This window comes from Ammodytes marinus (genome assembly GCF_949987685.1).
Source record: "Ammodytes marinus genome assembly, chromosome: 12".
Taxonomy (NCBI): Eukaryota; Metazoa; Chordata; class Actinopteri; order Uranoscopiformes; family Ammodytidae; genus Ammodytes; species Ammodytes marinus.
Window position 1 is genome coordinate 23,890,898 of NC_137216.1, and position 13,948 is coordinate 23,904,845.

Consider the following 13,948-nt stretch of genomic DNA (forward strand, 5'->3'; position numbering starts at 1 on the left):
AGCTGAGCACCACAGGAACACAGTGATATGTCCAGAAAGTAAAGAGCGCTTGTTGGTGATTGATGCAACACTGTCTCCAGCCAGCTGCTGCAGCTGTACACAAACATACAGATGTTGAGAAGCAATGAAATGCCTTTTATTTTATTTCTCTTGTAAAATTATACAGTAAAATGTTATTTCATTTACAGTATTACATAAGTAGTGTTTTATGAAACTCTTAACCCAAGCATTTTGTATAAGGTGCAATAATAAAGTGGCAGGCAGGACAAAACAGCAAAACAATATTAATGAATATACACAGATAAATAGACGAATGTTGGACCTGAGTGTGATCCAAAAGTACATTTAAAAGATGGATCATTTTGTGTCACTTGTAACATTCAAGTACAGCATGGAACGAAAACAAAAAGCTTGACAGATACAGATACACTTGGACCTCAACTCAAAGCGGTCTGATAATTAAAACATACTTGAGTTTAGTCTGACAGCATTTGAAGAACAAGGCTAGTGATATTTTTTTTTTTTTTTGCTGTTAACAAATCCCAAAAACGTTCATCTTTATGACTTCCCAGCCCCAAGTCAATTGGTTTCAACTGAAAGAGTGAAATTTATTTGCATAGTTAACTTTTTCAATTTACCAAAACAGATTATGTGCATTTGTTGGGGCACTATTTTCATACTAAGTGATTTATTTAGAATAAATCACAGTGCCTGTGATCTTTATAATGTAGTAAAATGTCACGTTGTGTCACCAATCTGTTTTTAATACTTTCGGGGAACAAGATTTATGGCACAGAGGAATAATATATAAAACTAATAGTAGGATAGATTCTTGTTGTGGTCTTTTCATGGGACGAATTTGCTTTGACAATAAGAAAAACTGAAAATATCACAGACTTCTACTCATCCTTTAAAACTATGTCCTGATACAAAACATAATGTGCTACATTTTCAGTGACCCTGTATCGACAGAATTGTACAAAACAAACGGACAGTGGCATGTCAAGTTTGTAACATCCAGTGAGATCTTGACGTAAATTCCTAATTGTTACAGTTCGACTTCCACGGTTTCATCTTCGGCCTCGTTGCTCGTGCTGTGAAAGGATCCCTCCATGGTCAGTCTTTTCGGAGGAGGTTGCACAGGGACAGAAAATGGATCCACGTCTGTTGTCTTCTCCTGGTGGCTGAGGAGTAAGATGAGGGCATAATAATTAATATGAGCGAGTTTTAAATTGAATAAGAAGCTTAAAGGCGGAGTCAGCTACTCTGGAGAACGCTTGTTGTCAAATATCAGTGAATATCTCCTCACCATCTGCTACCTTTCCGTTCTGTGTGTGCGCTGAAAAAAAAGAAGTGTTAATACACAGCCTAGGCTCTGTATACAGGCATGTTACTAGCTACAGTGGGCCCCTTTGTTTACATACCAGTTACAGAGCAGTACAGACGGGTAGAGAATTGTGAGGAGATATTCACTGATTTTGACTTAAGCTTTGTCCAGAATAGCTGACTGCACTTTTAATGTGTGGAAAGATGTGTCTGTCCTCACCTTGGGCTAAAGCTGGACTTGTGAACTTTACTACCTTTGTAGTCGGCGGGGCTGAACGGGCAGGGGGATTTGCCTCCTAAAAAAAGACACACACAGGATGCTGGTGATACTTGGTGACACTAAGGACATAAAATGATGCTTGACTTTGTCGTTTAGTGTTAGCACCTTCTAGTTTTTGTTTAGAGAAGGGGGAACGATTGGACATGTGTGGCCTCCTGTCAGAGCTAACGTAGGACACGGCGTCCTCTCCTTCAGCTACAGCCACCAGGGAAGCACGGTAGTAGATAAGCGGCTGCCAGCACTCGTCCCTGAGGTTGATGATGTGCTCTGCAGTGTGCTTCTGCAGGTAGGAAAACCTGTGCATACAAGAACAGACTTTAAAGCCTCTGGAAACTCGGTTTAAAAAGTAAAAAAAAAACATAATATCAGAGTTGGGTGTCTCAAAAATCTGATCGATAATAAATGTTCATAAATATTATAAAATGAGTAAGTTTGACAGGACTGATTGGTCGTGGCTGTATCAAATGGTCTGCATGGCAACAGTCAGTTTTTATAGAACAACCAGAGCATAGTCTGCCTCATCTACACAGGCTTTAGATAAAATACAACAAAATATGGACGGTGCATGCAGCTCTTACACTGTCTTCTTGTCTGGTTTGAGCAGTTTGCTGGAGAACTCGCTGAGGATGGTCAGGTAGGAGAGGTACGGTGGCGTTGGTGTTTCCGGGGTCTGGCTAAACTCTTGGAACACAAACTCTATGCCATTCCTAACACACAAACAAAGGAAAACTTTAGGCACAAAAAATCACAAAAAATAAAATTAAAAAATGAATTAGTGATGGAAAAAAAGAGTCTGTCTGTGCCGAACCTGTGGATCATAACGACGCACTCACGAAACTTAACAAGGTCCCCGAAGGTGAGGGCGAAGCGCCTGGCAAGCTCTTTGATGCTGGTGAAGGTCTGGACTCCTGGCTGAGGTCGACCGCTGCTCTCCTGCTCTCGCCGCAGACGGACAAACAGCTGATGGAAATAGAGGAAAATATATCTAGCAGCTTACCCATGTCAGTGTGTAATTGTAGTTTTCTAGGATGCAATTATACCTGCTGCAAACAGAGCACCAGTGTACGACCGCTCTCTATCTTATCCATCTGTCTGGTCCGGTACATCGTCTCCTTGATGATGTCTCCAAAGTCGTTGTAGTACTAAGGACAGAGAGGGAGAGTTAAATGTAGGACGCTCACGTCAGACATCTAAAGTATACAGTATGTTATACATTAAAGGAACCGTTTGAAATTTTGGTGAAATGCTTTTTTTTTCTCACAAAGAGTTGGATGAGTAGTTTGATATCCAGTCTCATGTAGCTCTGTTAAATATGAAGCCAGCAATCAGTTAGGTTAGGTTAGGTTAGGTTAGGTTAGGTTAGGCTAGGTTAGGTTAGGTTAGGCTAGGTTAGGTTAGGTTAGGTTAGGTTAGGTTAGGTTAGGTTAGGTTAGGCTAGGTTAGGTTAGGTTAAGTTAGGTTAGGCTAGGTTAGGTTAGGTTAGGTTAGGTTAGGTTAGGTTAGGTTAGGTTAGGTTAGGTAAGCTTAGCATAAATACTGGAAACAGAAGGAACAGCTAACCTGACTGCGTAACAAAGGCAACAAAAAAATTGTGTTTTCTTTTCCTGCTGAGTTAGATAGGCACTTTCCTACCTGTATGATACAAATGAAGCTACCGCAAGCCTGTTAGCTTAGCTTAGCATAAAGAATGCAAGGCAAAGGTGATGGTGGGTGGATTTTGTCACCTTTGGACAGAGCAAGGCAAGCTGTTTCCCTCTTTTACAATTATGTATGCTAAGCTAAGCTAACCTACTACTGGCTATAGTTTTCATATTTACTGTGCAGACATGAGTGGTTTCAATCTTCTTTGGCGGGACAAGCTTTTCCAACAATGTCAAACCTATTGTTGAGGTAACCTTTACCTTCATATAGTACATGAACACCTCGGCAGCCATGCTCATCTCCAGCACACCATGCACTATCAGCTTGCAGTAGGCTGAGAGCAGGTTTCTTCGTCTGTGAAGGTCTTCCAGCCTAGTCTCCACTTCAGAGTTCTCACCGACTGTGGGAGCCAGATGGAGTCCATGAAATGGAGTGGGAAAAAAGTGGAAAAAGTCAAGAAGAGAGATTAATCATGAGAAAAATCACATAGCAGACTGAAAAAGAACAAAGCAAGGGACGGAAAGAGAGTGCTTTAGTTTGTTTCAGGACAATGGCTTTAGCAGGTGGAAATCAAAAGATAGCATAAGACTAGAGTTATGGTTGTGACACCATGTGGCTTCAATCTTTGTGCGAGGCTAATAAAATAGGCTCCGAGGTGAGCCAGAGTTAATGGAATTTTCTCACGGAAAGAGATTGCCCTGATTTTATGATTTAACTCGGTGCCCTTGCCCTGCGAGTGATCTCTGATCCAGCAGCTAATAGAAAACACTGTCCATATAACCAGGCAAACCCAATAAAACAATAGCGTTTTATTACATGTTCAAAAACCAATAATCCCCTATTGTATTTGGATTGAACATTTAAGAGATTTCCACCAGGGCAGCTATTGCCTCCTCTGGACTATATTATCCTGGTTAAATGCAATAAAATAAAGTAGAAGCTGTTGTAAAAGCCAATAAAATGTTTTAGATACGGTCGCGGCAGTAAAATAAACTCATAACTTTACCTGCAGGACTACACACAGACAACTCTACGCATCTCAAACATTTAAATCTCATCTTTGCTCACCGGAACGTATTGCTGTCACCCATTTACAAGCAGCATAACTCTGCATAACAGAGTCTTACGTCCTTTCATAGTAATTAGCGGCGCAGGGTTCAATCAACAGGCCTTCCTTTGTAATTGAGGGTCAATTGACGGGTCAGGCTGGGAGTCAGAACCTGTTTACAGTCAGCTCTGCAGTGAGTTACTAAGCCAAATGTGTGGCCGTGCTTTTAATAACAGCATGGCTTTTTTTTTCTATACCACGGTGAAGCTGCTTGAAATGTTACTGTGCTCTGACAGAGTGAGATCGCCATCTACTGTGTAAGGCTGCAATGTGTTTACTCCAGACTGTCACCGAGATATTGGAAACTACAGTCAATTCAAATAGCATCAACTTTGGGTGATCTACTACTTCTCTAAAGAATAATATAATAGCAACTTTTACTTTACTTGAGTAGTGAAATATTGTACTTTTTACTCTATGTTTATTTACATCTGTCGTTACTACATGTTGAGATTTACCATGAAAGTAGAAAGTAAAACGAGAAGCTTTTCTAATACAAATGATTGTTAATGATTAAACCATGGGGTTCCCAAACTCTTTGGCCTTTTGTGGTCCGGTAGAAAGAGCACTGCGTTCATGTTTCAGATGTCTGTGAATTGTTAGCAGCTCGGACAAAGAGACATTTCCCCTCTAAACCTCTTACTTGGGTTCAGTTTAAATGACTGTTTCAACAGCCTAAGACGTAAATAATTGTTTCATAAGAAATAAAAGAAAAGATTAGAGAAAAGTAAAAAAGATTTCAAAAAATCAGTTATCAGAAGTTTGCTTTCTTCTTTTTACTACCCCATTATTTTTACAACCCCTCTGATTTATAATGTGACCATTCGGAGGGGACCTGACCCCTAAGTTGGAAACTGCTGGACTAAATAACCCTTACTTTATAGATGGTAGTATTAAGTTAAAACTAGTTTCACCTCGACAGGCTACAACAGTAAAATGCTGCTAATGCATTGATGCATTGGGATGGATCATGTCATATAACGCAATATGTCAGTCACAGGGGAAAAAAATTCTGCATAACGAGGACATTTTTGCTCCTTATACTTTCATATTCATACCCAACTAGGATTTTGAATGCAGCAACCTTTACTTGCAATGGAGTATTATTATTTTTTTTACAGTTTAAAGTTTTTACACCTTCTCTCTCCCCCGTTCTTGTCACTTGTTCTTATTTCCCCAGCTACACACACACACACACACACACACACACACACACACACACACACACACACACACACACACACACACAAAGTTATATTGCCTTGTTAAAAATAACTAAAAAGACATCTCCTCCTTCCATTCCCTCATTGACAAATCCAAAATGAGCTAAAACTTATGAATGAGCTAACGTTATTAATTTGACTTTAAGATTAACAGCTGGATGCATGATGTCTCCTACTTTATTGAATGGTATATTCTCAATGTTTGTGCACTGGGGGGTTCAAGTTTCCACAACCTATACCACAACACGGCTGACTTCCAAACTGGTTGCAATGTCACAAAATGATGCTTTACTTTAGTGTTAAACTCAGACTTAAGGAGATCACAGAGAGAATTTCCACTTGTAGCAGATGAAAATGTAAAAACAACAAACCCTGACCAGTGAAGCTCAAACATCCCACTGAAGTAACAACAAACAAAACCAATAGTATCCAGCTGCATCCCCGGAGAACAATACTGGGGCAGAAGTACTGAGGCGGGGCAGAAGTACTGTGGCGGGGCGGAAGAAAATAAAAATAAATTTTGAACGTTATTTAGACAAATACCTCAGGAGAAAATTATATTGTTTTGGCAATTAAGTTCAGGCATCACAGCTGGGTGGTTAGGGTTAGGGCAAGGGGATAGGGAGAGGTTAGAATATATATAGATACAACATTAGATTATGTTCAGGCATCACAGCTGGGTGGTTAGGGTTAGGGCAAGGGGACAGGGAGAGGTTAGAATATAGATAGAACATTAGATTAGCCACGGCGCTATTGAGCTCCACTCGGCTAACGGAACACCGCGGCGGCCATCTTGAGAAGGTCACGTCAAACAATGAAAAAGACAGCAGTCCGATAGGCTACTAAATTTGTGTTATTTATATTGTTTTGAGGATTAGGTTCAGGCATCATAGCTGGGTGGTTAGGGTTAGGGCAAGTGAGTGACGTAGCAGCAGACATGTTATGGAAGCTAAATAGTCAAAAATCACGTGTCACATCACTTTCGCCCCGCCTCAGTACTTCTGCCCCGCCTCAGTATTGTTCTCCGGGGCTGCAGCTAGACTCTACTCAACAAAACACACTGAAGTAATCAGACTGAGGTCTCACCACTGCTCTGGCTGTCACAGTCCGGTCTGACGAAGATGTGCGCGCACACAAAGGTCAACAGCGCCCTCTGCAGTTTGGGACTGGGAGTGTAGAGCAGCGGGCCGAAGGAGGTGGGATCCCACACGTGAAGCTGGTAGTTATGAGCCGTCAGAACGTCACACACACCAAGGAAAGCCTGACATGGAAAGATGAGAGGAGGTTGGAGAGGAGAGAAGAAAGAGTGTAAGGTGCCATTGTGGATAAAACATCAGTTCTTATTGCTTCCTGTCCGCTCTACCTGCTGTCGCACTGTGTGGTTACAGTGGGAGAGAAAGTGATGAGCCCTCTCACAGAAGTGACGCAGCTGGAGTCTCTGGGCCACAGCTCTCTCCTAAAACACACACACACACACACACACACAGCTTCAAGATGAGGCAAAAAACAGCGATGCAGGGAGGCTAAAAGTTTTAATATTGCAGATTCGTATCCCATTAGATTTTAGAACTAATCCATAACATTTTCCTGTTTTATTCTTTCTCTTTGCTTAGGTGTTTGTCTGCTGGTTTTCCCAATTCCCAATTTGTAAAGCACTTGGAAAGAACAGTACTATATAATTTTTTTTTTTTTTTCATTTAACTGTAAAAAATATGTGACTCACTCTTGAGGTCAGAGTATCACTGCTAGTGTTGAGGGACCAGAGTGTGGAGTAAGACAGACACTGCAGCACCTCCTGCAGCACCTTCACACAAACATGAAGAATAGGACACTTAAGGGTAAATAGGCCAGCCAATAAATAAGTCACAAAAACTTGATTTTACAGAAGCTTAAGAAATCTGTGTATTTACCTGAGGCGGCGGCGCTCCTCCCTGGTTGCTCTCCACTGACAGCAGAGGAGACAACAGCTCAAACAGGTTCCACTGGGCGAGGTCATGACAGCTAACAACACATGATGAGAAGCAGATATGAACAGCCAAAAGAATAACATCAGTGTCAGGGTATTGTGGGATCAAATATTATATTAATATTAACGGCTCTAAAATCTTACTTGTGGAAAGCTCTAAGTTTCTTCAGCGTGACTAAAATGTCTCCGGTTTTGGCCTCGTCTGCAGAGAAGCTGTCACCCTGCGACAAAAGGAATAGGAAATGATAAGTCATCTTGACAGAGACTTTCATATGTTTTGTGGTTATCTTACTTTGTAAATTATCTGGTAATAAAAGCTGTCAGATAATATGCAGTGAAGTAAAAAAGTACAGTATTCCATAACCCCCCCCCCTCACCACCACCTGCAGTGCGTCCCCCAGTAGAGCTTTCAGGCTCTCCACCCAGCCTTGGACCAGGTCATCTCTGGCGGTCCGGGCCGAGGAGCACCAGGCCGTCTCCTCCCCACACAGAGTGAGGTAGGATCGGGCTGCAGCCTCCAGGACGGCAGGGTCCCAGTGGAGCTCCAGCACTGATCCCATCTCTGACATGAGGACAGACACTGCCTGAGGACAAGGACATAACAGACTAATGTCACAATGTATGGGTAGGGACAATGTTGTGACCAACAACTAATAATAAAAAAAGAAAAAAAAAGAGTGTACACTAGCATGACAGTTCTAGAAAAGTTAAATGATTTTTCTTTTATACAAATTTAAAAAAAAACATGCTTGTTAACATTAATTTGCTGCTTCTCTTCGTGCAGTTTTCTTTAAATGTATAATCAAAAAAACTAAATGATTGCCCCAGTTAAAAAATGAACATTGAAGTTCTCACCACTTTACATTTCCTTTCATGATGCATAATCCTTTAATTTACCATTTCATTTAACTACTAATATCGATAGAAGTGGCTCAGTTATTGAAGTATTGAAGTAACTTCAAAGAGTTATTAGTAAAACCCCATTCATCTTTAATTTAATTCTTCATGATATAGTTTGTGTACATTGGCAGGCTGGGATTCAGACCTGTGTGTTTGCAGCCTCCGGACACTCAAGGAGGAAGTACTGAGGAATCTTCATCAGGGAGGCAACTGTGTCACTGCTACTGGAAAACTGCACAGAAAAACAGCATCATCCAAGAATAATTGACTTATCATAATGCAGCTTGGAGATTTGAATCCAATGTATTGATAGGTATGTGTGAAGTGAATAAATACCTTGGACAGTAACTTAGGGAGCAACACGAGGAGATGTTCAGTGAGTTTAGAGCAGTCATCAATCTGGATTTTCTTTTCCCTGGCATTCATGACCTGAGACATTAAAAAAACACAGACCTTATTCATTCTGGTATAATTAAACATGTGGATGTCTTTCACATCATTTTAAAAGATCTTAATTATTCTTCCGGTCATGCTTATAACAGTAGATGGATCTCCCACCGACCTTCTTTGCTCCGCTCCTTCCTGCCAGCGCTGGTCCCTCAGAAGCCTGACGTACAGACGCTACCAAGATCTCTACAAGTATGTCTTGTTCTGCACTAGTAAGACCTGCACACACACATCCATACACACACATATGATGACTGCTGTACTCTTAATGTAGATTATGATGATAAAATCTCTCCTGGAAACTGAAATATGATAAACGATAAGGTAAAACTAATCTTCAACAAACACACACTTCACAGTTACCTGTACTGTGTGAGGAAGGCTCCTGCAGCAGGGCAGATGTAAGCGTGGGCCAGTCCTTTAGCAGCGCTCCACCACAGTCCCACAGGCTGTCCACAAGGTACACCACATGTTTGTGCAGCTGAGAGTGTGCACAGACAGACACGTAAGATATAAAATAGGTCCAGGTCATTTTCCACCACTAAAGTTAGTGTATTCTCACCTCAGACTCCTGGTAGAACTGCAGCAGAACCTTCAGTCTGGCAAATGTCTGTTGTTTCTGTGCTTCCTCCTCATTTATTTCATCCTGACTAGCAGATGCTGCAGCAACATTGATGAGAAGCCTGAAAGGAACCAAAAATATCCAGGAAAAAACGAATTAACTTTGTTTGTTTTGTTTTGTTTATGTTTTATTTTTTAAGTGATGGGGTGTCATCGTACCGTGAGTAGAGCAGCTCCCCTGCTGTGGCCGCTAGAGGGCGCTGTGACGAGTACACAAACTGGAGCAGCTGCTTGTAGTCCTCAGGGCCGAGGACATCGTCAGAATTTCTGAGAAGTCAAAAGCAGTTTAATGCCAAAAAAAAAAAAAAGGATTATGGATGTTATGGATGATAATTATAAAATTATAAAGAGCAAGAAAAACAGAGGCGGTTGACTCACTTGGAGATGAGAAGCAGTAGTTTCATGGTCTGCACTGCCACTTCATTGTCCTTATCCAGAGTCATGGAGATCATCCTGCCCTGGATCACACACAAAAAACAACAACCTTGAAAAAAACATGTCATGTAAACGTGCCTTCATCTCTCCAGTACACTTGTTAATGCCAAAAACACAGTTTATAAATGGGAAATTTGTTGACAACTTTCCTCATCTAAATGTATAAACAGTTGATATTTAATGGCTGTGAACTTGTCAGCTATTGTCTCCTAGTGGCCACAATTCATTTATGCATGTGAACCGTTTACCTTGAAGCGGCTGGTGAACAGGTCAAGTTTAGGGAGGAGCAGAGGATCTCCAAACAAACCCTGAAGAGCTGACACACACTTGAGACGTACATCTGGTACCTGAGGGATAATATGCATGTCAGTGCAGAGGCAGTTTTCATGACCCATCACATTATGTATACAGTATACAGTATACAGTATGTTTTCTGTTGTTTACCTTGTCGTGCATCATCCAGCCCATGTATTTGAGGTAGCTGTCGTTGAGATACGCAGAACTGTAGCGCTTCATCCACAAACCCAGCTCCTCCATACAGATAGAGCGGATTTCTGGAAGCACATCACTGCACAGACACACACACACACACACACACACACAAACACACACACACACACACACACACACACACACACACACACACACACACACACACACACACACGCAAGATCAGCTCTGGTGCGCTTTGAAAACTATGCTGAAACCAAAATATGTCAAGAGGAAACACTCACCGATATCTTTTCAGAAAAACTCCTTTGAAGACGACGTCCATCATATTCTCTATCTCCGTCCTCTTCTCCTGCAGCTTGAAGAGCAGGGAGAGAGGACAACAGGAATCAGATGACTAGATAACATTTAGCAAAGATAACAATCCATCTCCACACAGTGTCACTGGTCTTACCTCTGCCATCTTCCTCTTCTGTATTCTCTCCTGCTGAGTGCTTTTCTGCCTGGTCGTTTTCTTCTTCTGAACCTCAAACAGCTTCTGACTGTTTCTGATGCTGACGCTCAGATTCAGAGCCACGTCCACCAGGGAGCTCAGCAGCTTCACCGCTGATAAGGGATGTCCCCATCAGAACCAAAAAGCACAGATTAGTAGTTCTGTGTGTGTGTGTGTGTGTGTGTGTGTGTGTGTGTGTGTGTGTGTGTGTGTGTGTGTGTGTGTGTGTGTGTGTGTGTGTGTGTGTGTGTGTGTGTGTGTGTGTGTTTTCTATACCTGCCAGAGTGCAGGTGTGTCTGAAGGCCCGTACGTAAGAGTCAGAGAGCTCGGTGAGCAGTGAGATGACGGTGCTCATCAGGTAACTGTCAAACATGACACTGTGCTGACACTGAGCCACCAGCACTGACACAAAGTCACAGAACTCAGAGTGGAACCAGCGGCCGTACGGTCCACACTGTATCAGAGGATACTCCACGCTGTCCTATGGCGGAGGGAAAGGACACGAAAAAGAGGGCGAAAAAACACTTTGAAGGGCAGTTATAGCGTCAAGATAAGAGAGGCGAGATATTTGGCATCTTTACTTTTTCCTGATGTGAAGGAGTATGTTGGGTTCAGTTAGAAGGGAAAAAAGAAGAGGTAGTCATCTTCAAGGGTCAAGGGAGATTTGTTCTCCATTAGTAGTACTGAACAGGGGAGAGAAAGTGTGTTCCTTAAGTGCTACGGTTTACAAAGTTAAGAAACATAAAGGTACCAAACACAGTAAAATGCAGACTTATTAAGAAGTACAGTAGTTTGTTAAATAGAATGCAATGACAAATACAATTAACAATTAAAACAAATATGTCTGTGTTCGGCATGCCTTCTTATTCTTATCTTTTTCTTTTCTTTTTTTTTTTGCTCTAGAGATGTATGAAAGATGTTATTGTTAGGACGTGTCTGTTAAGTAGGTTACTACTGACTGTATCCATGGGCCACGTGACTGTGAGGATCCATGGAAAGGCCAGAAACTTCTTATACTGCAGACCAGCCACCTGAAACACACACAGTCATATGGTGTCAGTTCCAAATATAAAAAAACAAACAAAAAAAACAGCAATGCAACAATGGAAGACACAGGAGAAAGCACAGACCTCATCAAGCTCCTCCACCATCTTACTCATGACTTCACTGTCCTCTTTGCTCTGACACATCTCCGCTGTGACCACGCCTGAGAAAAACAAGAGGGAAACACTGAACTGATTGTGTTTATTATGCGTTTGTTGTGTGTGTGTGCATGCGTGCGTGCGTGTGTGTGTGTGTGTGTGTGTGTGCGTGTGTGTGTGTGTCTGTGTGTGCACGTCTGCTTGCCTTTGCAACCACAGCATTGTATGAAGAAGCTGATGAGATCGAGGAGAGAAGAGTCTCTGTCTGTCACGTAGGCCTCAATCCAGTCGTCAATCACCACCTGCTCAGACATCGCACATAAGTCAATGAGTTTGTTTAAATATTCTCCTAACAGATGTCTAACATACTATTCTGTGTGCACTACTGGGGTACAAATAAATAAGTCAAAGGCCAGTGTTAGCTTTCCTTACCTGCATGGCATTCTTGCCCATGGTGATCACCTCAAACAGGGTGACTGCCTCCACGTCGCTGTGTTTACCGTGGCAGCCTCCTGCCTTGCTGCCACTGCTGCGGCTGGCCTTGGCACTTTTGCACTTGCCATTCTCCGAACCATCGTGAGCTCTTTTCCTTCGTCTCTGTGGGTTTTGAAAAATGTAAGCCAATAAGAATCAGAAGGAATCAAATGTATTTGTCATTGCACCGTTACAGAACAACGAAATGTCATGACAGTAAATGCAGGTGCTTGAAGGGATTTATATTAACGTATGAATTGGTTTAGACCAGTGTGCAACATCCTAACCAGGCAAAATGCACAATTCTGAAAGACAAGCTCGTCTGTGTCAGCATCAAACACTATTACGCTGCACCAGTTGCTATCATGCCCTAGACTGATTCTTGGGAAAAAATTGCATGTTCAATCAACTATAAAGAACATACCCCACTCTTTTGTCTATTCTCATTCCCAGACTCGTCCTCCGATTGGTTGACGACTCCAGAAGAGTTGGCCTCATCTTGAGAGTTCTTACTGAAGAAGTCAAATAACAACAAATTAGATTACATGAACAGACAAATACAATTAAGTAATCAAGGACAACACACTCTTACTTCCGCCTTGAGCTCCTGGATGAACCTGCAGGCTCTGGTATCATCTCCTCCTCCTCAGGTGTTTACACTGGACTCAGGTGTGTGTGTCTGCATCCTAGAAACAGTGTGATCCATGTTTGGTCAGAGGAGGGTTAATACAAGAAGGTGTGTTAAACCAAAACAAACCAAAAAACTAAGATGTATGCTTGATCAACACTAACCCTGTATCTCCATATAGAGAGGAGTTTTGCTTGAATGTCATAACCCAATAATGACAGCTATATCCAGTATCAGGGGTTTTGCATGAAAATGATTACATTCACTCTCCATAGGGAAGCTGATTGTTTTTTAAGGGTTTTCTCAAGGACACTTCAACAGAGTAGATGCTTTTTGGTTGTGGTTTTAGTCAGTAACAAGAATTAAGTAGTCCTGCTCTAACAATGTAACAAATATTGAAACTGTCTGACTTTCCTAACTCACCCTCTTCACGTTGATTCATCCCTCCTCGTTGTTCATTGATGACGTTCAATATAAAATCCGAAAGCTGTCACATTAATAAAACTCCAGAAATTCCCCGCATATCCTCCTTCTGTCGCTCTCCTCTTGACTCTCACAGTCAAGTTGCCGGACAGCCCAACAGCGCAGCATGATTGGCTGACGTACAAAAAGAAACGTGTGTGATTGGTTGTTCTGAAACGTCCCTCGCGCGTTTGTCCCGCCCTTCCTCAGTACTGTAAACCTCGGTGGGAAAATATACAATCTATGTAAAAGACGCTTCAGGCGCGCGAGGCATGAGGTAATGTCGGCATACATGACTCATAACAAAGTAGCCTAATGCTTTTAAACAGCACTGAAATAAAATAAACAGTAG

General features: G+C 41.9%; 1 protein-coding gene across 2 annotated transcripts; it reads right to left on the bottom strand.

The window, feature by feature from the left end:
• Positions 1-171: 171 nt before the first annotated feature.
• LOC307258899 (cohesin subunit SA-2) lies at positions 172-13,680 on the bottom strand. 2 transcript variants are annotated; one of them, XM_080038570.1, is made up of 32 exons: positions 13,558-13,680; positions 13,099-13,192; positions 12,931-13,018; positions 12,465-12,629; positions 12,238-12,334; positions 12,021-12,097; positions 11,850-11,921; positions 11,167-11,371; positions 10,852-11,003; positions 10,682-10,755; positions 10,392-10,515; positions 10,196-10,294; positions 9,891-9,970; positions 9,672-9,779; positions 9,454-9,574; positions 9,255-9,372; positions 9,007-9,110; positions 8,781-8,873; positions 8,590-8,676; positions 7,928-8,128; positions 7,689-7,765; positions 7,489-7,579; positions 7,302-7,382; positions 6,942-7,034; positions 6,665-6,839; positions 3,508-3,647; positions 2,647-2,748; positions 2,415-2,566; positions 2,185-2,313; positions 1,712-1,902; positions 1,547-1,622; positions 172-1,184 (listed from the first exon to the last, which is right to left on the bottom strand). In XM_080038570.1, the coding sequence occupies exons 2-32, from the start codon at positions 13,140-13,142 to the stop codon at positions 1,049-1,051; spliced, it is 3,552 nt and encodes a 1,183-aa protein (XP_079894696.1). In that variant the 5' UTR covers positions 13,143-13,192; positions 13,558-13,680; the 3' UTR covers positions 172-1,048. The 2 variants fall into 2 exon arrangements, with proteins under 2 accessions (XP_079894696.1, XP_079894695.1); XM_080038569.1 differs by having other exon boundaries at positions 7,922-8,128.
• Between the last annotated feature and the right edge of the window lie 268 nt (positions 13,681-13,948).